This window comes from Ostrinia nubilalis, chromosome 30 (assembly GCF_963855985.1).
Source record: "Ostrinia nubilalis chromosome 30, ilOstNubi1.1, whole genome shotgun sequence".
Lineage (NCBI taxonomy): Eukaryota > Metazoa > Arthropoda > Insecta > Lepidoptera > Crambidae > Ostrinia > Ostrinia nubilalis.
In genome coordinates this window covers 508068-532360 of record NC_087117.1, presented here as the reverse complement: position 1 = coordinate 532360, position 24293 = coordinate 508068, and the positions used below count along the sequence as shown (strand labels likewise).

At 39.5% G+C, this 24293-nt stretch overlaps 1 protein-coding gene and 1 long non-coding RNA gene across 2 annotated transcripts; one reads left to right on the top strand and one right to left on the bottom strand.

Moving 5' to 3' along the window:
* The first annotated feature begins 918 nt into the window (after window positions 1-918).
* On the top strand, window positions 919-10076 carry LOC135086031 (grpE protein homolog, mitochondrial). Its single transcript, XM_063980805.1, has 6 exons — window positions 919-1061; window positions 5424-5574; window positions 6436-6549; window positions 7225-7341; window positions 7955-8038; window positions 9865-10076. The coding sequence occupies exons 1-6, from the start codon at window positions 973-975 to the stop codon at window positions 9979-9981; spliced, it is 672 nt and encodes a 223-aa protein (XP_063836875.1). The 5' UTR covers window positions 919-972; the 3' UTR covers window positions 9982-10076.
* Window positions 10077-10947: 871 nt separating this feature from the next.
* LOC135086037 (uncharacterized) lies at window positions 10948-19124 on the bottom strand. Its single transcript, XR_010260271.1, has 2 exons — window positions 17811-19124; window positions 10948-11289 (listed from the first exon to the last, which is right to left on the bottom strand). It is a non-coding gene; the product is annotated as an uncharacterized LOC135086037 (long non-coding RNA).
* Window positions 19125-24293: the final 5169 nt, after the last annotated feature.

Here is a 24293-nt window from a genome sequence, read left to right as displayed (position 1 = left end):
ACAATAATAGCAATATTATAAGGCAGACACTTTTATTAACTGATCTACGACCGATACACCAAATAACATATTATTTAATTAATAACTTTCAATCAACAGATCTAAAGCATGCATGTTGGATACTCTTCAATCACATCGTACGCCTGTATTATAAACTTATGTTGATGACTCGCATGAATCTTACTGCCATACGGGCAAATTATATCAATACACACTCAATCTGCATTTTAATGAGGAAAGAATTTCTGAATTCAGTTCAGTAGCTTTCCAGTTTATTCATTTCAAACATACAAAAGTACAAACCCTCCTACTTTGTGATATTAGTGCTGCTCTCACTGTGCATTTAGAACAAAACATGTTAATACCCTGAAATTAATCATGTTCTAATCTAGTTCTGTTACAGAAACTCGAAAACTTTCATCACATAGCGCCATTGGTAAGTAGTCACCAGGAGCTAATAAACAAGTCTCTCACCAGATGCTGTGCATCGTCACATGCCGAATAATAGTACAAGTTTTACAAAACAATAAAACTTGTATTATTGAGCAGAGACGATGCACAGCATCCCAAGAAGGCCTCCTGGTGAGCTCTCTATGAAAAACTCCGAGCAAGCTCGCCCCCAGGTGACTAAAATGGCGGCAAACGGAAGTAAGTCAAATCAATTCTTATTAAATAATTGCGGAAATGACGTCATTTAAGGTATAAAATGGTAAAAAACTACACCGGAAGTAGACGCATCTCTCACCAGATGCTGTGCATCGTCTCTGCTCAATAATACAAGTTTTATTGTTTTGTAAAACTTGTACTATTACGTGTATCCGATTTTTCTCTTACCCCTGCCTCCCTTTGCAAAAAAAAAAGTAAAACGACAGATAAGAAATTCTGACATGTATTACTTTTCTCTATGTTCTGATCCTCTCAAATCAATTTTTATCCAAAAATTTCCAAAAAACAATCGTATTTGTGACAAAAATGGCATCTTTGAAAGTTTATTCTTTAGGGAGACTCGCAAGATACGTTACCGAATCCACCGTGAAGACGATGAGAGGCAGTATTTACAGGTAGAAATTGCGCAACCTATATCTCTTAAATAACCTAGAAACATAAATTTTTAAGCTATTTTTCCATAATTTTGATGCGATTTAGGTCTGATTAAGCACTTTCTTCGACTAGAAATAACAGATTATTGTGTTTTTACCTTTTGAGATGATTAATACAACATTTAAATTTACTAGGGTATATTTGGTTAATTTTCAAAAATCACTGCAATAGATAGCACAGACATAGTATTAAACATTTAAGCAGTAATGCTCAATTCATATCCTAAGCTTGCACCCTATAAGTACCTTCTATATGTGGCTACAAAACTGAAAACAAGGCATAACTATGACCTCTGTACTCTTGAACCTTTTTCAGCTAAGGAATCTTGAATATCTTGGAAATATCTTCGTTAAAGTTACTTAAATTCACATTAATTAGAGTTTTAGCACATTTTGTATTGTTATATTCTATACATAACATCTTCTAGGAAGATGATGCAACATTGTTGAGTAATTATTCTCATAATTTTTGTAGCTGAAACAATAAGCAGTATTTCAGAGACCTTATGTACTATCGGCAACAGTGTTCACTACCCATTGCCGGTCATGTCGTCTCGTTCTATCACAAAGAATCACCATTTGATGAGAGCAAAATAGAAATGGAAAGTTAACACTGTGGCCGATAGTATGTACAGCATATTTTTGTAGAACCCATTTCAACCAACGTATCTAATGTAAGATACTACAGTGTTCAGCTTGGGGTCTCATTGTCTATGAAATTACATTCCACATGACCACACACCAATTTGAACTACTTTGAAATGAGAAAGTTTTGGCCCTAATTTGACATAATCAGAATATTTTTTGTATTCTTACATACAAAAAATTCTTAGTCTCTCTACTAGACCTGTGGTTGACTGGCAGAGAATGCCACTTGGCATTAAGTCCGCCATTGTACAGTTTTATGTGCAAAAGTATAAATAAATAAATACCTATTTTGAATGAAAAAATGTTCACCTGTGTGATTTTACTGTGTATTACCACAGAATAATAATAAGTACTACGTACAGAAGTTTTACTTCGCGAAGGTATTTAAAAAAATGTATGCTCAATGTCATTAACAATATGGTGTAATTTAGCCTGTCTCAAGAATCAAGCACCATTTTGTTGACAAACGTCAGTGATCGGTACTGCGCCGAAGCTATAGGGCTGTGTCCACGAATGGACACTTTTTTGATAAATATGTATACTTTTTTACGCTATGTTTTTTTATTGTCTATTAACTTTCGATGTTCGCTTTTTTATTATTAATGTCACTTGAGGAAGAATAGACGGTATACGTTTCTGAAACTGCATTTTATTGATACGACGAAATTAGAATAGTTAGTACGATTAACATCTTCGAGCCGGATTACTAGCTTATTTTTCAGCAGTTCTCAGTATATTGGTAAAAAGCGGTTGGTAAAAATTGGATGATGGTAAATACACGTTCGCAAAAGGAACCAATTCAGGCAAGTAGCGAGGTCGTTCCGATGCCTCCTACACCGGCCACCCAAACGGATCCTTCGGAAACACAGGTAACAACCAGTCCGATTATCGATACCACCCGCCCGTCTTCCTCATCCGCACGTAGCCGCCACTCCTCCGCTACGATTGTTGCGAGGAAACTCGCAGCGGAGGCGCGCCACCTTCGCCGAATTGGAGCAGCAGAATTGGAGCGTAAAGTGGCGGAGGCCGAATATCAAGCGGAGCTGGCTTCCATTGAAGCATTGAGTGAGGCAGTCTCGGAGTCCAGTAACTCACGAGTGGCCGAATGGCTACAGGACTCCGAGAACGAATCGCACCACGGTGCGGAGGTAAGGGCGACTGCTAGGGTCCATGTATTTCTCGCGCTCATATTCAAAAATCGGGGTCACATTTTCCAAAATTTTTGGGTTGGGGATATTTGTTTAACGCAAAGATCAGGTTTTCAATCTTCGACCCCTTCCGCCACGGCTCCTTGCCTATTGCCGCTAAAAGCTGAGGACATTCTGCGTGCGGAGCGACATCTTCTGGCTCGGAGTCAGCTGAACGTTTTTCAAGAGGAAATGCTCTGTCTGATGCGCCACCAACCCGTGCCAAGAAAGAGCCGCCTTGTCACACTATCCCCGGTGTTGAAGGATGGATTGCTGTGCCTTGCGGGGAGAACATCGTCGACTTTGGCGCAGCTACCGGTAATTTTGGATGGCAAAGAGCCACTGGTACGCCTTCTTATTCTTCATTACCACGAGAAATTCGCTCATTGCAACACGGAGAGTGTCATTAATGAACTGCGGCAGAAGTTTTGGATTCTCGGCATACGAAACGCTGTTCGGTGGGTCATACATAGATGTCAGACTTGTAAGCTGCTTCGGAGATCAACGCTCTGTCCTCCAATGGGAGATCTTCCGGAGGAAAGATTAGCTCACCATCAGCGCCCTTTCACTTTTACCGGCATTGATTATTTTGGACCAGTTGAAGTTGCCATCGGTCGCAGGAAGGAGAAACGTTGGGTGGCATTATTTACGTGCATGGTTACAAGAGCCATCCACCTTGAGATCGTTGCAAGCCTTTCTGCGGATGCGGCTATTATGTGTCTTCGGAGGTTCATCGCGCGTCGAGGCACACCGAGCGTCATCTTCTCCGATAATGGCACGTCATTTGTTGGAGCAAGTCGGCAACTTCGGGTCCTCTACGATATTGCGGTTTCGGACTACGCTGTGACCAATAAAATCATCTGGCGCTTCATACCCCCTTCGGCTCCATTCATGGGCGGCGTCTGGGAACGATTAGTACGAAGTGTCAAGTCAGCGCTGAAGGTGACATTGCGGGAGCGGAATCCTCGAGAGGAAGTTTTGATGACCCTATTATCGGAGGTAGAAGCTATACTGAATTCGCGGCCTCTGACGCATATAGCTCCAGATCCAGACTACCCCGAAGCTTTGACTCCGAACCACTTCCTGATTGGCGGGTCGTCGGGCCAACCTTTTCCTGCGGATGGGCTTTGCGATACCGATTTGATGGGCAGGAGCTGTTGGCGGAAGGCGCTCCGTCTCGCGGACCATTTTTGGCGTCGTTGGATGTCGGAATATTTACCAACCCTGGCCCCACGACGTGTACCGGGAGTGGATGTTCAGATTAAGGTCGGGGACCCTGTTCTCATTGGTGACGGAGATCTACCAAGGGGAACCTGGCCTCGGGGTGTGGTCGAGGCTCTGTTTCCGGGTCGTGACGGCGTGGTCAGGGTGGTAGATGTTCGGACTGCGAGTGGAGTCCTGCGGCGCCCACTTAGGAAAATCGTTCTCCTCTAAAAAAGGGGAGGATGTCCACGAATGGACACTTTTTTGATAAATATGTATACTTTTTTACGCTATGTTTTTTTATTGTCTATTAACTTTCGATGTTCGCTTTTTTATTATTAATGTCACTTGAGGAAGAATAGACGGTATACGTTTCTGAAACTGCATTTTATTGATACGACGAAATTAGAATAGTTAGTACGATTAACAGGCTGACTTCGGTAAAATGATGTGACGTGAGATGCCAAACTGCGGAAAATGGCAGAGGAAATACATGATTTAGCATGAATTATCATGAATAATATTAACTACTTATTTACCTCTCAATATCTTGAGGCAACTTCTGTGTTTTTATTATTATTTAGGCAGTTAAATATTGCACAGTATTTAGTACACCATTTTCTTTATTTCCTTCCATCATACACAAGAATACGCGTGCGTGAGTCAATGTTCGCTCGTATGTGAGGCCTTGTCGAATAGTATCCTGTAGGTGGGCCATCGTGCGTGTTTTGTTTTCGATGTAAGCTCGCGGAGATGAACAGGCCTGGTATTAGGATCCAAATCTAACAAATAGACTAATGCCCGTATTCACAGACAATGCTTGCTTAAGTGAAGCAGCAAATTGAACGCACAGTGTCGAATAGAGCTCTGTGATTGGTTCGTGTATCACCCTGTGCGTCCACACGCACTGTGGGACCTCACAGTAATGTTTGTAAAACTATAGAAAGTAAAACTTATGAACTAAAATTCATTTATCTCATGTATGTAGGCTTTTAAAGAGCACTTCACATGTCCCAACCCTAACATACATATAGTCTAACTAGCTTTCCGCCCGCGGCTTTGCCCGCGTGGAATTCTGTCTGTCACAGAAAAACTTTATCGCGTGCGTCCCTGTTTCAAAAACCGGGATAAAAACTATCCTATGTCCTTTCCCGGGACTCAAACTATCTCTATGCCAAATTTCATCAAAATCGGTTCAGTGGTTTAGGTGTGAAAGAGAGACAGACAGAGTTACTTTCAGTATTTATAATATTAGTATAAATTTTTGTCTATTTTTAATTTGCAGAACCACAGCCCTCTCGTACAGCACAGAAGAGAAGACAGCAGAGAATGATTCCAGCGACAAGCTGCCGGGCACAGTCGAGGAGTGCCACAAGCAGATCGAAGCCCTCACCGCTGACATGGCTTCGTTGAAGGACCAAGTCAAAGACCTTGAGGTATAGCAGAACTTGCTAAAGTTATTTAACATTTAACTGGTGATATAGTTTTTGTCGCCACTCGAGAACTTTTCTGCCCCAACGGCCATCGTCTCTACGAGCTATGTGCCCCGCCCACTGCCATTTGATTTTAGCAATTCTGCTAGCTCGCAGAATTGCTAAAATCAAATGGCAGTGTCGGTTACTTTGGTTCTCCTGCGGCGAGTGGCGACCACGGGCTGGAAGACGTAGCGTGGGCAGGCCTCCTACTAGGTGGCCCGACGATCTGGTAAAGGTCGCGGGAAGAGCCTGGATGCGGGCAGCGCAGGACCGTGCATTGTCGAAAACCTTGGAGGAGGCCTTTGTCCAGCATTGGACGTCATTTGGCTGAAACGAACGAACGAACGAAGATTACAAAAAGACACTTATTTATTAGTTCTTGTTTTTAGATCTACATGTTACTAAATGAAAATTTCTATCTTTTTTTTTAAACCAAAAATAAAAATTAGCTACTTATTTCAAATATCTAGCTTTTAGCCAAGGCTTTGCTTGTTTAAATTTCGCTCTGTCACAGAAAGATAATATAGCCATTGAATTTTAAAATCGTAGTAGATTAGGAACATCTTCAGCCTCACCCTTCTCGTGTTATGTATGTCATATTAAGACTCGTAAGAGGCGTCATAGGAAGAAATATGCAAACCAAAAGGCTGTTTTGCTTTGAAAACGTTTGCAATCCGCAAGTGTGGCAGCTCACTAAGACTTCTCCAACCCATCTGGCCAAATCCTCCATTTGCCTCTGGTAAATTAGAGAGTCACCCTCTTACAATGGAGACTTCAATAGCCCAATGATGATAATTGACATATTTTTACCTATATTTCCAGGATAAATACAAGCGCGCGTTAGCCGACGGAGAGAACGTCCGCCGACGAATGGTGAAGCAGGTGGAAGACGCCAAATCCTTCGCGATACAGAGCTTCTGCAAGGACTTGCTCGATGTGAGTAGTACCAGCATAGCGAATAATTTAGTCCAAAGGTTAACTGGAAGAGAATGCCGCATAGCATTAAGTTCGCCGTTTATATCCTGCTCTAAGCGAAAATAAGTTTTAAATAAGTAACTAAGTAGGTGGTGGAGTGGTTCAACAGCACGAAGCAACAACAAGTATACTCCCATTAGCACTTATTGTCGTCGTACTGATACGTAGGACGTCCACCCACAAGGACACAAGGTGGACCGACGACCTCATGAAAAAACAGGAAGGCGCTGAATGCAGACCGCTTCCAACTGATCAACAAGGAAATCATTGGGGGAGGCCTATGTTCAGTAGTGGAGGTCCTCAGTCCTGTGGCTAAAATTATGATGATGATGAACTGAGTTGGTGGTGGAGTGGTTCAACAAACAGCACGGAGCAACAGTAAGTATACTCCCATACGGCATACGCACATACCGCAATGGCGAGCAGAAAAATGCTCAGCAGCGTTTAAACGTGTGCACATTGAACAGAGTACAAAAAGCGATCTTAATGCTATGGTATGGTATGGTTTTCAGTTAACCTTAGGGCCAAAATAAGCTATGTATCTAGAATATTTAACATCTTGTACATATTGTTTCTTGTATAGGAAATTTTTAGGTAAATATAAAAAAAAATCTAATGAAAGTTTTTGCCTGTTAGGTGGCAGACACACTATCAGCGGCTGCAGAAAGCGTCCCAGAGAGCGCTTCGGACGGCGACGCGGCTCTGCGTTCATTGCGAGACGGAGTCAAACTCACGCGGGCACAGCTCACACAGGTACAAAGATGTGATAGGTTCTCCTATTGGAGATTAGTACGAGTACCTATTGGTAAGCGGACATCACTAGTCAATAGAGGAGCGAACATTACTCGAAGATGGCGGACTACTACCAGGCAAGAGGACCGAATACCAGCATTCAGTCGAACCAGACGGCAACATTCATGATTCAGTACAGGACTGGACAGTAGTCAGTAAGGAAGTGGATACTACGTGTCCGTTTTGTCGGCGTGATTAATATACATACCTCCACAAAATTACAGCTCTCTAGTGCCAACAGTTTCCAAGCAAAACCTCGGAAGGACAGACAAACAGACATATTGTTTGTAAGTACTAAAATGTTATTCTGAAGTTTGTTAAGTCTTGTTTGAATAGTGTAATTGGTACTACGGTTCTATTCATGAATAAATAAATAAATCGAAACTAAGGGTTCCTTGTCAGGACTATGGAACCTAAAAATTGTAACACCTACAATGTAAACCCATATTCGCAAATAAAAATGATTTGATTTGATTGACTAGCTCACCCTCTTTTTCAAGGGTTCACAACATTATGCAATAATGAATAACGTAATGTTTTTATGCCTTTAGATAAACTTCTATCGTATCTGCAGGTGTTCGCGAGGCATGGGTTAGTGGCGGTGTCTCCTCTAAGGGAGAAATTCGACCCCAACATACACGAAGCTTTATTCCAGCAGGTATTTATTCATTCATCACTAGTCACTGCATAGTCTAAAACTCAGATCATAGAAAGAGAATAGATATGAAGTCGCGCGTAACTACAACGAGAACCAGTGTCCCCACATTTCCCCCACCACAGCTCCCACACACACATTCAACTGTGTAAAAACAAAGCGACTGAGAGTCTACGACAACATGTGCAACCGGCTTAAAAGTGCTGTGATTGGCCAGAAGGCGTGCCTTATGGCCAATCAATGGCCGCGTGACGTGACGCACACTTTGAAAAAAGCAATTAGAGAGAAGAAAGATAAAATGGAGTCGATAAGATATCGATACTTTAAATCCTGGGGGCAAGGCTCGAAATTGGTTTAAAAAATGCTTGTATGAAAACCTTTTTATTATTATACGTTATTATTATGTTCTTTAACGATTTTTGCATAAAGGAGTCAGTTCCATTTTGTATGGACGAAAAACTCAGAATCAATTATTGGGACTAAATGAAGTTACCTTATATTAATTTACCCCAACCAAAGCTCAATGTCGTTATCGATGGAGTATAGAAGTTATAGACTGACAAAGTTTGTATGAAAAGTCATGGGTTAAGTAGGTACTTGTGATTTTTACCAGTATTTACAATATTGGTAATATATTATTATTTACTTTAATAATAATAACAGGATCACTGTAATTATTATTAACTACTATCGCGCATTAACTTTTTAATTATGGCGAAATTCGTACCGCCTATGTTTATCAAAAATAATGCCTATATTAGGCTTTCAACTAGCTCTTATAGTAATTACTAATCCCTTCTACTATTGTTATTGTTTTTGTAAAAACTTAAAAATCGCAAGCAACTCATGATTTTTTCATTCAAAATTAGAAAATAGAAAATAATAATTTACTTCTATTTATCGATAATAGGAAACCGTATTAGAACACGAGCCCTGCACTATGTTACGACCGGCACATGCGGCCGTACTGTGTATTTTCACGCGTCTGTGGATATCGGAAGAAATAAAATACATTGCGCAGTAGTTACGCATGACATAAAGTGGTTGCTAACTAAATCGTCAATGTACAACGTGTTTGAATTTTTATCACCACTAATTTCGATATCGCAGTAAATGTCACGGCACTGAATTCGTTCGTAAAAATGTTTAGTTTTTTTTATTTATAAGCAAAATACCAATGGATTTGCAATACTTACATGTGGTAAATGACTTCATTGTTCCTGTAGTTCTTCGTTTCACTTATGTTATTGCACGTTACGACGCATTATCCAACAATATCGGAGAACATTTCCTCAGTACGACTGAATCGCGACTAACCTAGCTACGCGGCCGATGTTCGTTTCTGGGCATATCGCGGAGACACGTGCCACGCCCCCGTTTCACATCTATTCCCTTCTATGATCTGAGGTCTAAAACGATGTCTTATGCAAGTCTATCTGTTGGCAATAAACCCAAAAACTGCTCCAAAATCTCAGAAATTTTGATTTTAAGTCCGGTCGCCGAGCAGATAGAATTTCGTCCAATGACCCCAAGCTACCCATCCTTATCGCTCGCGCGTAATTACATTTCTGTCGCGACTGTGCGACGGGCGCCCGCAGTGAGTGTGCGAGCGCGGTTAGTTGGTAGCATTTTTTAACCTGGGTCGAATCCAGAGCTGTAAAACACCATATTTACCTAATTTTATTCTGTGTTTTGGAGTGTGATTAGTGGAGCGATTTATTTTTATTTCTGTACTTACACTTTTTACTAGTATGTTTTAATGGGATTTTTATCATACCTAATTTGGACGCTCCGTAATTTGAAATGAATTTTAAACGCCATCTTTACAGGAAGTGGAGGGAGCCGAACCCGGCACCGTGGTGGCCGTCAGCAAGGTCGGCTACAAGCTGAACGAGCGCTGCGTGCGCCCCGCGCTCGTCGGCGTCGCTAAAGGACCCTCGTCATAATGCACGCCCACAAACTTGCGACTTGTCGCTGCGATTAGTCGTTGCGATTAATCGCAAACTCCGTAGCAAAGAAGGTGCGACTTGTCGCGTACAGCTAGTAAGGTGCGACTAGTCGCTGCAATTAGTCGTTGCGATTAATCGCAAGTTTCTCGTTGAATTTGCCGCATCAACTGAGTTTCGACTGCGATTTGTTGCTACGACAAAGATGCGGCGTTTGCGATTAATAGCAGTGACAAGTCGCACCTCCTTTGCTGCGGCAAGCTCGACTTGTCACTTGTGACTTATCGCTGCGATTAATCGTAATTAGTCGTAACTCGTAGGGCTTGCAGCTGCAAAGGCGGTGCGACTTGTCACTGCGATTAGTCGCAAGCATCGCGAGCTTGTCGCAGACGCAAATGTGTTATGTCTCTGTCTCTTTCACGCTTATGGCGTGCGTAAGAGACGGTTGTCACTCTATTACTGTCTTACGGGACATTTTCAGGGCCCAAAGTTGTCCTATATCACAATAAAATAGGTAAAAATAGTAAACAAAACAAAACTCTTAAAAACGCGTAGGTAACTAATCGCTCCGATTTGTCGCAAACGCCTGCGACTAGTCGCAGCGATTAGTCGGTAGGCAGTAGCGGTCTAAACCCCGGTAAATGTACTTCAATAGATAAGAGTGAAGATTATATTTTTCAAATGCTTTAAATTAAAAACTATATTTCTTATAAATTCATAAAAATATTGGAAACGAAACGAAATTGATACAAAAAAAGTTGTGTGCAATAAAAATATGTTTTATGTACAGTCAGCTGCATATAAATGTTGTTCACATTATTAAAAGATTGATTCTTATCCCTTTGTAATAAAGATTAATTTTCAAGTCAATAGTGTAAACATTTCTGTGCCCGACTGTATTTGCCGGAAAAATTCAAGTATTTATTTATCCAAAGAATTGTATAAAACCGCGCCAAAAAGTATAACTACATATTTGCGTCTCACTCGTTTACTTGGAAAAGAGTGAGAAGCAAATATTGTATTCGTTCATTATTTATACAAGACGCACACGTCTTTAAAAATAAAAAATAGCTCAATTATGAATTAAAAACATTTCAAAAAACTATATTTTATCAAGAAAAACTTGTAAAAATTCAAGAAATATTTTTCACTGCATTACGAGACTCGAAAAAGCGTACATTTTTTTGTTGTTAACTTTTTTACTGTATATTTTTGCATTTAAAAAGTAGTAAATATGTATGTGTTGTCGAAATAGATTTTTAAATTGAATTATGCCAGTAAAATAGAGGGATATTTATTTCTTACTACCTATTATATTCTTTTTTTTTCGGAGTTCGTTTTGGGCAGCCTTCGGGAGTGGACGTGCGCAACACGTGCGCTCCAGACGGTCCGACCCTAAAAGGCACTTACAAATGGCGTTTGACGCCGACGCGACGGTGAAACACAAATGTTCTAACAGTGAAAATTACCCGAAATCATAGTCGTGATTAACTATTAACATAGTCAGCTGGTCAAATTAGTGGTATTTTTGAGTGAGAAAAACTGTAGGTGAGAAAAAAGCTGCGAGTACACAGTGACCAGCACAGCGCCTAAGCTAAAAGCCTAGAAAACTAATCCGACGAAACCCGGTGAGATCTTTCCTTATCTTTCTTTCTTTATATTTATGTAAATATTTGGTGTCAATTATCTTGCCAAAAGCACTAAAGCAAACGCATAATTATGATCTAGTATTTCCATTTAAAATATGTAACATAGATCGTAGTTTGTCAAATGAATAGCTCTAACTTTTGGTCCATAAACTTTACATTTTTATTAATAATTTTGATACATACAGATTCCACATGTACTCTACATGTCTACATGTATGTAGAATACATTGTATTCTACTTCTTGCATGTCATTATAGTAGGTATAAATAATAATTGATAACAAAGAAAGATCCCTACAAAACTTTCACCAAACACATTCTATAACAGACATCTATTGCACACAATTTCAAAGCGCGTACCAAGAAAGGTCAACATCTGGTCGCCATAAAAAGTTTCCAAAAGCAATAAAATTTAACTTCACTATTGCACTACCATTAGTAGATGGACACTTTAAACACATTTGCCACGAAATACACAAAAAAAATATTTGAAACAACAGCTAGTAGAGATCCTTTGCTTTTAGTCACATCTGCATGTCGTAAACCATTCACCAACCAAAAGTACAACTCATACAAAAAAAGAGGTGGCCCGACTAACATTTTGTTGAAAGCAGGTCAAAAACAAAAGACTTGACGCTTTGACAATACAAAATACTATTAACACCTTAGTCATAATTCACTAACCCTCTAGTTATAAGCCCCTTTCTACAGCTAAAAAATGAAGGCATACACTTTAAAACTACCTGGCGATGGAAAATATCGACTTTGAGAAAGAGCTTACCAAATCAATGAACCTATGTATCCCAGACTTGATCAAAAAGCGGCCAGACAAGATCTTGTACATTTTAACGAGAAAAATATACCTAGTGGATGAAACAAGTGAATCACCAATCAAAGAGCAGACCAGGTACCTGGAAAATCATCTAAGAAATTTTGAGCCTAAAAGAATCAGGATTTACTGCCATATTTACACATGCATAGATAAATACTATCATATAGAACATCAGCTTACCGGAATCGGAAAATTGAAAGAGTAACCGAACATAATACAGTTTTAAGAGACTTAAATGCACTGAGAAGTCAAGGAATTTTGCAAAGGGTCTTCATCATAGACAGAAGAGATATACTCCGCCTAAAAAACTCATTTAATAGCAAGAAAACTCAAAAACTGGAACCAAAACCATGCCATTGACCATTTAATAACGAAATCCTATAGGAACCACAAAATATTCAAATCGATTGCAGAAACTACGTATTCCAATAAGAAACTTCAGATCGAAAGCAATTTAACCTACAGTGTACACATACAGCTCAACAAGCTCTGCTGCAACTTTGTCGGAAAACGGATTTCAACCAGAAAATTTGAATCTAATAAGATTTTTTTCAATGAGAATACATACTTTCACCAAGAGCATAAAAACCTAATCCAACGAGGCAGTTAGCAATGTCTTTTGCCTTGAGAGGACAATATCATGTTGTATATCTTGAAGACATCGGAAAATAATTTAAGTACTAAAAGAAATAAAAAATATCCACCGAAAAAAAATCAACGAAACAGTGAAAAAATAAAAACTTAACGGAAACGATGGAAGAAACTCAATGTAACAATCACCCTGCATAAAGATCATTGAACTAAAAGAAATCATATTAGATTACACCAAGGCGAACCGTTTAATGTTAGGAAAATATGAAGACGCTCCTAAAAATGCCGTTTTTAGTGGCCAGCCGTCCGCTTACCGCATCAAGCACAATCCAAGAAACGAAAGAGAGAAGACTAAATTAACCCACCATAAAAATAAATAAGAAAAGCAGCACAAGAAACACTAGATATGGAAAAATAATGTCAAAAGACAGCGAAAAAGACGACAAAAACCCAGAACCGCATAATATCGACTGAATAGTCAAAAGTGCAAATCAAATAATCGAAAAGAGAAGATTTATTTAGCCCAAGACAAAAAAAAAAAAAAAAGAAATATTCGACTCAGGGAAAACAGACAACAAAGAAGACGACAAAAACCCAAAACCACAGTTATCGCCGTAGTAATTATTAAAAAAAAAATCAAAAGGGTCAAGTTTTTCAGAGGTTGTGGATAAATGGAACTAAAATTTAAACATCTACTATCCAAGAAATAGAAAAGAGTGAACTCAATTATGACACAGAGAAATGAAGCATAAGAAATATCTGACCCGGAACATGTAAAGGAAAGAAAACGTCAAAAACTCAGTAAGTACCTACCTAACACAGACCTCAGGAGAAAAAGGAAGATAGCCTAGCAGTACAAGAACCAAGACATCTAGGGCTTGCAATATCGGATAGTTTTCAACTCCGGAACTGATTTCCGATATTGGGCACTCAACTCCGGAATTCCGGTTCTAGTTCCGGAGTTGGTCACAAAAAGAAAGCGCCTCCCGACAAACACGTACACGTATGTGGCCTCCACTTTAGAACCTTGCCCCATCGGCCGTCTGTTCTACGTACTATGTGCCCTGCCCATTGCCACTTTAGCTTGGTAATCCGATCGATATTATGTCAGGCAACTTTAGTTCGTTTACGAATCTCCTCATTTCTGGTTCGATCTCGAAAAGAAACACCGAGCATAGCACTTTCCATACCATGGTGTGCAACTTTGAGCTTATTATAAGGCCTTATAGTAAGAGGCCACGTTTCCGAACCGTGTGTCATCACTACTGGTAACACACACTGATTGTAGACTTTCGTCTTTAGGTACTGAAGTGTTTTGGTCGAAAAGATGTTATGTAGTTTCCCGAACGCTGCCCAGCCGAGTTGAATTCGACATATTATTACATCTCCCTACCTCACAGCTCGCTGCAGAGGAATCGCAGAGGAATCGCCCTCGTGTTCAGCCAGGCTCAAAGACCTTCTCATAGTCTAAGAACGCCAAGCATATAGGCAAGTTAGACTCTTCGGTCTTCTGTATAACCTGCCGTAGCGTATAGATGCGGTATATGGTAGTGTAAACGTTTCGATAACTGGCTTCCTCGAGAGACTATAAGTCATCGAACCTACGCGCGAGACTATTCGTGATGGCTCGCAAAAACAGCTTGTAGACATGACTCAGAGTCAGAACCCAGATGGGTCTGTAATTCCTTAATAAGGCTTTTACCCCTTTCTTAAAGAAAAACACCACCAAGCATTTGTTCCGTGCCTCTGGCATTGTAGTCCAGTAGAATTAGATTTTAAATCGGAAATAATTCCTACAAAAGATTTTATTGCTTTAATGGCTTCATTGGTTGCCCATTAAGACTCCTAGGTTTTCGACTTCGACGGAGCTGTGCTTGGGTGGTGGGGGCCCCCGAAAGGGGCGCTTTTTCGGTTTTCCGGTTATACCAAACAAACAAACAAAAAACTTTTCATTTTAATATGAACTTGTTGTTGTTGATTTTTTGCGACGAACCTTGGACCAGGCATATAGCTAAGCAATGCAATCGTACAGGAGGGTACAAGGAAGAGGGGCAGCCACATTAGGTAACACAGAGTCGTTCAGGAGAGTGCCAGGAAGAGGTGCAGCAACCGCAGTTAAGGAACGGCTGGGACGAACAAGGATAAGCGAATCCAACTCGTGAGCCTTGATAGGGATACGCTGGTTAAGGCGACCCTTTACAAGGCTTGGGAGCCTACGGGTGACGAGCTATTGGACGTGGAGAGGGTCATTAATTAATTATACACATATTTTCTACTTTGCCGAACATTTGCACGAGAACGGTTTGTCCAAAACATATGAATTTGGTCTTATTTAATGCAAGATTAAATGCCCTTTAACCGTCAGTAAGACCACTTTTCGATAGGGTAAGTCCTTTACGCGGTATAACCGAAAAAGCGCCCCTTTCGGGGGCCCCCACTACTTGAGCACAACTCCGTCGAGGTCGAAAACCTAGAAGAGTCTTTATGGGCAACTAATGAAGCCATTGAAGCACTAAAATCTTTAGTAGGAATTATTTCCGATTTAATTCATTTTTGTGTTTAATTCTACTGGCCTATTATTCCCTGGAGTAAGACAGAGTTACAGTCTATGAAGGGCTTTCAGTATCGGCTTATCACCTGACGCGTTCAGAAGCTCCGAGGTTATTCCGTCATCACCCGGTGCCTTGTTGTTCTTTAGCTGTTTGAGAGCCTTCCTAATCACGTAAGGGCTGATGTCCGGCTAATCTTCGGTATAGTGTCGAGTTAGCTTAGCTGTTGGAACTGTCCTTTGGCTGAGCTATTAACAGGTTTTACTCCATCATCCGCTCTCTTCAGCTGGCTTCGCCCATTAGAGTTATATCTAGCGAACATTTTGGAGCTTTGGTTTCGCCCTATTGCCTCTTAAATATTATTACTAATAAAGTTGCGAATACATATCTCAAGGACTTCCTTATCTAAGAACCTATTTTGATACTTAAACGTTTTGAAAACTTAAAATAATTTATGAAAAAGAAGAACGGTCACGCCCCATACAAAAAAAACCCAGACCCGACAGAAACGAGACATACCTCAGTTTTTTTGTCATGTCTTAATTAGTTAAATTATATATTTTTTATATTCGAAATCTATGTATAACACCAAAATATTACCCTTTGTTTTTTGTTCAGGCGTTATACAAAAACTAATACAAAATGCCTATTTATCACCAAAATTGGTAAATGTATGTACCTAAATGTCTATTACAGCTGCTATGGAATGTATCTAGGTGACCTGGAGATACAGTCGGATTATACAGGGTGGTTATACATATGGAACGATAAGTGATCTCACTCGATTATTTCTAAACTATACAAGATATCGAAAAACTAGTTACTGATTCTGAAAGTGCTTCACGAGCTTTTTCAAACGGCACCAATAATAGGTTACAGATTATGGAAGCTAGTAACATTGAATTTTTGGATTTTGTAACTTCTCGTTTCCACCCTGTATAATCCGGCTGTATCTCCAAGTCACCTAGATACATTCCATAGCAGCTATTTAGGTACATACATTTACCAATTTTGGTCATGAATGTGCATTTTGTATTAGTTTTTGTATGACGCCTGAACAAAAACAAAGGGTAATAATTTGGTGTTATACATAGATTTCGAATATAAAAAATATATAATTTAACTAATCAAGACATGACAAAAAAACTGAGGTGTGTCTCGTTTCTGTCGGGTCTGGGTCACAGATGACCGTTCTTCTTTCAATATCGGAATACGATATTGGCTTCAGTTCCGGAATTGAAATATCGGAAAAAATGTATCCGAAATTCCGGAGTTACGAAATTCCGGAATTCCGGTATTCAAGCCCTAAAGACATCTCACCAAAGGCCAGACCGCCCGTCTCATCACAGAAACGCTCAGTCCTACCAACGATATCAAGAAAAGTAGCATAAAATTGGAAAAACAATGAAGCTAGTCTTGTAGCAGTAGAACTAAGAAAAACCAAGCCGCCTCAACAAAAGCCAGACCGCCCATCGCATTGCATCAACGCTCAGTCCGACCACCAATATCAAGAAAAGAAGCATAAAATCGGAAGAACAATGATGCTAGTCTTGTAGCAGTACAAGAACTAAGAATAACCAAGCCGTCTCACTAAAAGCCAGATTAAGCTAAAGAAAAGAAATACAAGAAATGTTTTACCTGGAGGAATATATAGGCAGAAAATAAGACGATACAATTGGGAGAACAATGAAGCTAGTCCAGTAGTAGTACGAGAACAAAGAATAAACAAGCCACCTCCCACACCAAAGGCTAGACCGCCCATCTCATCGCACCACGCATTTAGTTCTTCCAACGACACTAAGAAAAGAAGTAGAAGAAATAATTAATCTGGAAGATACAGAGACGACAAAAACTTAGTACCGCAGACATCAAGAGAACAACGAGGCTAGTCTAGCAGCAGTATATGAACCAAGAACAACCAAAGCCACCATCAAAGGCCAGACCGCCCATCTCATCGCATCAACGCTCAGTCCTATCAACGATAACCCGTCTTTACCTATTTTCCTAGACCAGGCTCAGGATGCATATCTACTTGGTTGTGGTCGACCGGTTGCGGTTTAAAAGACGCAGCGGCTAGTCGGCCGTCCTCTACCATCCCAGAGCGTGTCTTTCCTTAAAATCGTGCCCCCTGGTATACCGGTTTGACCGGGACAGGCCTCGTCCTGGCTGGGTCGGCACTATCGTATCGTATCGTATCGTATCGTACTACCTATTATATTCTTTTTCTTAACATTCTTTTTACTCCCTATAATTTTCTTCCTTACTCTACATTAAGGTGACCACACATTGCTAGCATTCGAGTGTAACATAACACAGTTTTAGGCGGCAAAAGTCCAATGGTGGCATCGACTGCCGATTCTAGTTTCAAGGGTCTCTAGTTCTATCCACAGGGCAAACTTGGCCTTCACTGGTTGGGTTATTGGCGGTCAAGCTGTAGATCCTGGCTACACAGGAGTTGCAACAGTGGGAACGAAAGGTGGAAATAGTCCCGCTAGTTCGTTTCCCATTCACTGCTTGACTATTGTGGCATTCCCAACATTATAATAAGCTTACTTGGAAACAGGGATATTTATTTCCTTATTACGCGCGAATGCTTCAAGAGAGTGGGCACCTTAACTTCACTAGATTTCAATTCTCCCTCATATATTGTGTTTCGAATAGTTTCAATGTAGGCCATCGCTTCTCAAACTTAAGGCCAATGCAATTTTTAACCGACTTCAAAAAATAAACATAGTAATGAATTTTGCAAAGTATATTAAGAGACCTACATTCTTTCTTAACGTACTTTGTAAATGGTATACTTATACGAGAAAACTTAGTTTTGTACGACTAGATTTCAAGCAAAACACTGACTGACTGATCTATTTTGCTATATTTATACTATAGAAGCTTTTTGCAAAAATAATGCTAACTGCGATGTGTAATCAAGTGTAAATAAGGTCAGTGTCAATAGAGGAAATTCAGCTATATTACTTTATGGATAAGATCCACCAAAATCGTCTAATGTATAGAATTTAATTGTAAAATCCAGCTTTCATTCTCTCAAAATTATTCATGCAATAGATGTTCCTTTCTTTAGAAAACCCCTCGGTTTTGATTTCGTAAGATTTCACCCCTTTACGAACAAAACTAGGTCATATCACCAATTTATATTATACTAGCGGCCGTAGAAACTTCCAACCCCCGTTTTACCCCCTTAGGGGTGGAGTTTCGTAAAATCCCGTTTTATTGAGCACCTATTTTTTTAAAAGGAACCCCCATGCAAAATTTGAGACTCCTAGCACTTGTAGTTTCTGAGATTTCGTGATGAGTGAGTCAGTGAGTGACCTTCCTTAGTTTAAAAGTCCACCGTTTTCGGGCACTCTCTAAAAAGGTTGAGAAGCGATGACCATTAAAATGTGAGCAATTGCGTTGTGTGCGTGATTCCGTATTTAATTTTATAGTTTTAGAACTTCCAATGTGTATGTATGAGTGAACGGTGGTAGTCGTTGGTTATAAATAAATGGATTTTATTGTTAATAAAAATAAATTGTTTTCTTTTGTATAATATAAGATTTTAAACTTTCGCGTTCCATTTCAACTAAAATAGTAAGACTCGGGTCTTAACGCGACGTTTATTAACACACACACACACACAGGGGCACACTGAAAACCAGCGCCGTGGCCTTCGTCACCGTGGGCCACGGCATATGCTGAGTGGGTCCCGTTGCAGTGGGCATCTTGTTGGTGAATGGGTGGCACTGCTCAGTTTACTCGTTTTTTTTTTTCTTCTTTTATTATTATGTGCCACTGTCATGTCTATGTAATTGCCTGTATTTGTGTGATGTCCATTGTAATAAATGTATCTTTCTTTCTTTCTATTAATGAGTTACATTATGTACTCACGGCTTGACGTTTCGGCTGCGATGCTGCAGCCGTGGTCACAAGCAGACTGGCAGCTCGTTGTTTTCTTTTGATACACAACAACAAAACTGTGGCTGAGTTGTTGCTACACTAGCTTATTTAAGGTCATAGCACACTTATCATCTCGGAAAGGGATCAACACCGCCTTTCGCGAGCTGCCATCGCCTTTCGCGCGCTGTCAACCGCGAGGCGAGGCGTTTACGTTACGGTGCGGATAAGTGTGCGTTGCAGTATGAAGTTTCATACAAAAAATAATCGCCTCGAGTTGATACGGTTACGATCCCTTTCCGTTGATAAGTGTGCAACGTCCTTCATTGTTCCGAAGCAGTGTTAGGGTTAACGTAATACTAGGACGTGTAAAACAACTTATTAAAAGCCAACTTACAAAATAAATGAATTTGAATTGAATAAAAGACTGCATTATTAGAAAACTTGTCTATTAAATATTGTAATAAATACTGTATTTACAGACAGACCTTAGATTATTTACACATTTAAATATTAAGAATAAAAGAAATACACAACGGTAAAGTAGGTACGTGTAAAAGCGATCGTGAGCTTCTGGGGCGTGGCATAGCTATTCTATAATTTGACAGTCCTTTTACGCCACGCCCCCCAATTTGACAGCTGTCAAATTCAGTCAATAATAAGTGGGACTGGTAACTGGTTTAAAAGAGTGTTGAACTAACAAATCGTTAGAAATTGTGAAACGAATCTTTAGTATGAATCTACATTCAAAAGCCTGTGATTGTGGAATAATCGATTCAAATAAGAAATCGATTTTTTTGTCCACGTCTCCAAATAAATCGATTTGTTATACTATCTACATAATTAGTAGCGACTTTTATCGATCTTAGTTTCACGACAGTAAAATCAATTTATTATTATAATTAATTCATTACATTATTAGATTATATGGGTTATTTAAGTGGGGTTTATTTGTACTATCGATTAATATCGATACATTACCGATCCGGCAACACTCGAGTGTAGATTTATATTTCAGTGTCGTTTTATAAGGTGTTATTTTTTGTACTGATCATACTTTACCAACGCATCTAATAAAATCATACAAATACAACCCAAGTGTTTTTAAAAAAAAATTCAGGCTAGTTTTTGTTTTTACTTTTCCTAACAAAAAAAAGATATTATTTTTACAACCATCCTGTCTTCACTCACTGCCTCTCTCTCTTTCTTTACTCATTTCATTCATACGAGTACGAACAATGGCCGCGCGCATTCATTCAACGTTCACACACATAAAGGTTAGATTACACTAAACCTACGTTACCAAAAATTATCACTCGTGAGTATGTACGATGTTACGTCATGTTAATAGGTACTACGCGCTGGGAGAAACAAAATCTAGCTACATAAGTAGGTAAATAAGTGTATTTTCATTAGTGTAATAGCGGGGGACTTTTCCAACGAACCGAGGCGAATCATCCGCGTTAAACTAGAAATTTAAAAAAGGATAGAAATTGGAATTCAATATCTACGGTTTCGTAATGCCTACGCAATTTATTTAGAGACGTAATAAAAAATTGATAGGTACATACCTATTACTACTTCGCTTCGCTTCAGTGGAAATGCACCCTAATATTGAATATGAATAGGTGTTGTAAATAAAACTCACTGATCAATTTTCCTGGTTTTAATTCCTAAATTATGATTTGCCATCACACTTTAGATTCATTGATTTTACTTATTCACACATTTACCTATTTTGAATGTTGTTATTTAAAGTTCCTAGGTTATTATTACACTAATCACAATACATTTTGAACGTCAAGCCTTTGTTGAATGTTCACGTAAACACTGTCTTGCACTGTCTAATCTAGCCACGATCGAATTGAGGTAATGCTTTCGGGCTGCACACTTGCTTGCTGTTCACTAGACACCACGTCGGATGTTGTATACACAATTCGCGCACTAACTTTTTTACGGAAAAAGTCCCTTTCGCGTAAACAAGCACTCATCTGTCCAAATCACACTGTAGGTATGTACCTAGGTAGACTTCCGCAATAACCATCGATAGAACTAGGTCGCGGTCGTGGCCCTCTGGCAACAACTCCTTGATAAGGCATTCCGTATTTTTACGCAAAAGCCGCCGTCTGCGGCGCTCGCATCTGGGTACCGCCAGCACTGTGCCGGTGATTGAAATTGAAATCCAGAACTTCGTCCTCGAAGCGCACGGAATCTCGTCAAGTCAGGATACGGCTGCGCTCCCTGAAGCGCTGCGCGGCTCCAAACAAGCAAGGTATGAAGGTTTTCGACTCGTCAATGTTTCTCGTCGGCCAGTTAGTGTGCCCGAAACATAATTTCACCTGCCTGCGTTTTGTTATTGATCAAGCGCGGCATTGTAATAAATCACACATACACTGCAATACGTTTGGGCGCATTGGACGGACTGGGACGATTATTTATGTTGTTGCGCTCCCGCATGCCGATCGGCGGCTCGGCGCGGGCTGTGGGCGCGGAGCGACTGGCAGCGATATCAATATGGCCGACTCACGCGGCGCGGCACGTGGCAGTGGTCGTTGCCCTCGGCCGGCTACTACGATAGTGCGTACAAACGAATACTCACCGCGCTCAAAGGATGATTTATTTTTTATTTTTTTCGAAACATTCTTTGTCGTTTTACTCGAAAACTAGCCTGAATTTTTTTTTAAAAACACTTGGGTTGTATTTGTATGATTTTATTAGATGCGTTGGTAAAGTATGATCAGTACAAAAAATAACACCTTATATAATAGCGTGGAAGTACCCTTTTTAAATTGCTTAGGTAACAAGTATACAACGTGTCCCAAAATTCAAGGATAAGCCGGCGCCGCAGGGTGGACCTAGTCATGACTGCTTTAGGAAAAATAAGAAAAAAAATCTATCTCAATTATTTTTTAAGTTACACAATAAATTATGAAATTCGTCGAAAATTGACACCATTTATGATATTTTACATTACCACGACTACAATTTTTCGAATACTTCAGTTTTTTTGTTTGTATCGGCAACTTAAGTAGTGCTGCTGTCCACCCCAATTCTTAAAACCCTCAGAATCCTTGCAGTTTTTACACAAAAGTTAATCAAAATATGATATTTCCTTAAAATTTTAAACGATTTTTACTTACACTCCACTTTGACTCGTCTTTTTGTAAAAAAACAGTATGAACACTACTGCGGCAAGTTCTTTATAAAGTTGACGCAACTATCCAAGATTCCGAAATGGTATAATACACTATGAAAACTAGTCGCAAAAAGATATGCGTACCATTTTTACAAGCACTTCGCTTGTTAGTTAGTATGGGATAAATCTTGCAACTGAATTTAAAACCAGTTCTCCTTAACCAATTGAGCTGAAATTTGGTATACTTGTGTAAGTACGATGACAATGCAATATTATGGTACCATTGAGCTGGATGGAGTATGGAGATGGCCATAAGAACTCTTAACGAAACGGCGAAATTACATCTAGTTTGGGTTCGTTGGACTTGTCTTTTCGAGCACTTTAGTGCTAGATGATGTTCAGGGTCCTGATGATGAAGTCAAGAGGTGGCAGGAGCTGGCCATAGGAACTCCTAAACGAAACGGCGGAAGCTTATCGAGTTTGGGTTCGTTGGATTTGTCTTCCCGAGCACTTAGGCCATGAGATTGAGAAACAACTAAAAAGCTTAAAATAAAGTTGTAATAAAAAAAACTTATTTAAAAACAAGCTTGACTTCCTTTGAAAATTATAATTGACTTCAGTTCGTTTAGGAGTTCCTATGGCCAGCTCCTGCCACCTCTTGACTTCATCATCAGGACCCTGGACATCATCTAGCACTAAAGTGCTCGAAAAGACAAATCCAACGAACCCAAACTAGATGTAATTCCGCCGTTTCGTTAAGAGTTCCTATGGCCACCTCCATACTCCATCCAGCTCAATGGTACCATAATATTGCATTGTCATCGTACTTACACAAGTATACCAAATTTCAGCTCAATTGGTTAAGGAGAACTGGTTTTAAATTCAGTTGCAAGATTTATCTCATACTAACTTACAAGCGAAATGCTTGTAAAAATGGTACTCATATCTTTTTTGCGACTAGTTTTCTTAGAGTATTATACCATTTCGGAATCTTGGATAGTTGCGTCAACTTTATAAAAAACTTGCCGCAGTAGTGTTCATACTGTTTTTTTACAAAACGACGAGTCAAAGTGGAATGTAAGTAAAAATCGTACAAAATTTTAAGGAAATATCATATTTTGATTAACTTTTGTGTAAAAACTGCAAGGATTCTGAGGGTTTTAAGAATTGGGGTGGACAGCAGCACTACTTAAGTTGCCGATACAAACAAAAAAACTGAAGTATTCGAAAAATTGTAGTCGTGGTAATGTAAAATATCATAAGGGGTGTCAATTTTCGACGAATTTCATAATTTATTGTGTAACTTAAAAAATAATTGAGATAGATTTTTTTTCTTATTTTTCCTAAAGCAGTCATAACTAGGTCCACCCTGCGGCGCCGGCTTATCCTTGAATTTTGGGACACGTTGTATAAAGAGAAAAATTAGTAAAAACAAAATATACAAATAGTGTATAAGAACTAAGATTTTATATATTATAATCTTTGTATAATAATATTATTATGATATAGAGTATTATTACACATATTTATTACATCGCCTATTGCTTTGGATTCCGTATATTATAATACTATTATTATTTGCTTGTCAATCTCACTAATTATTATAATTTTGGGCCTTGTATGGTTTGTAGGGCCATACATTTATCTAAGTAGAGTTGAAGTTAG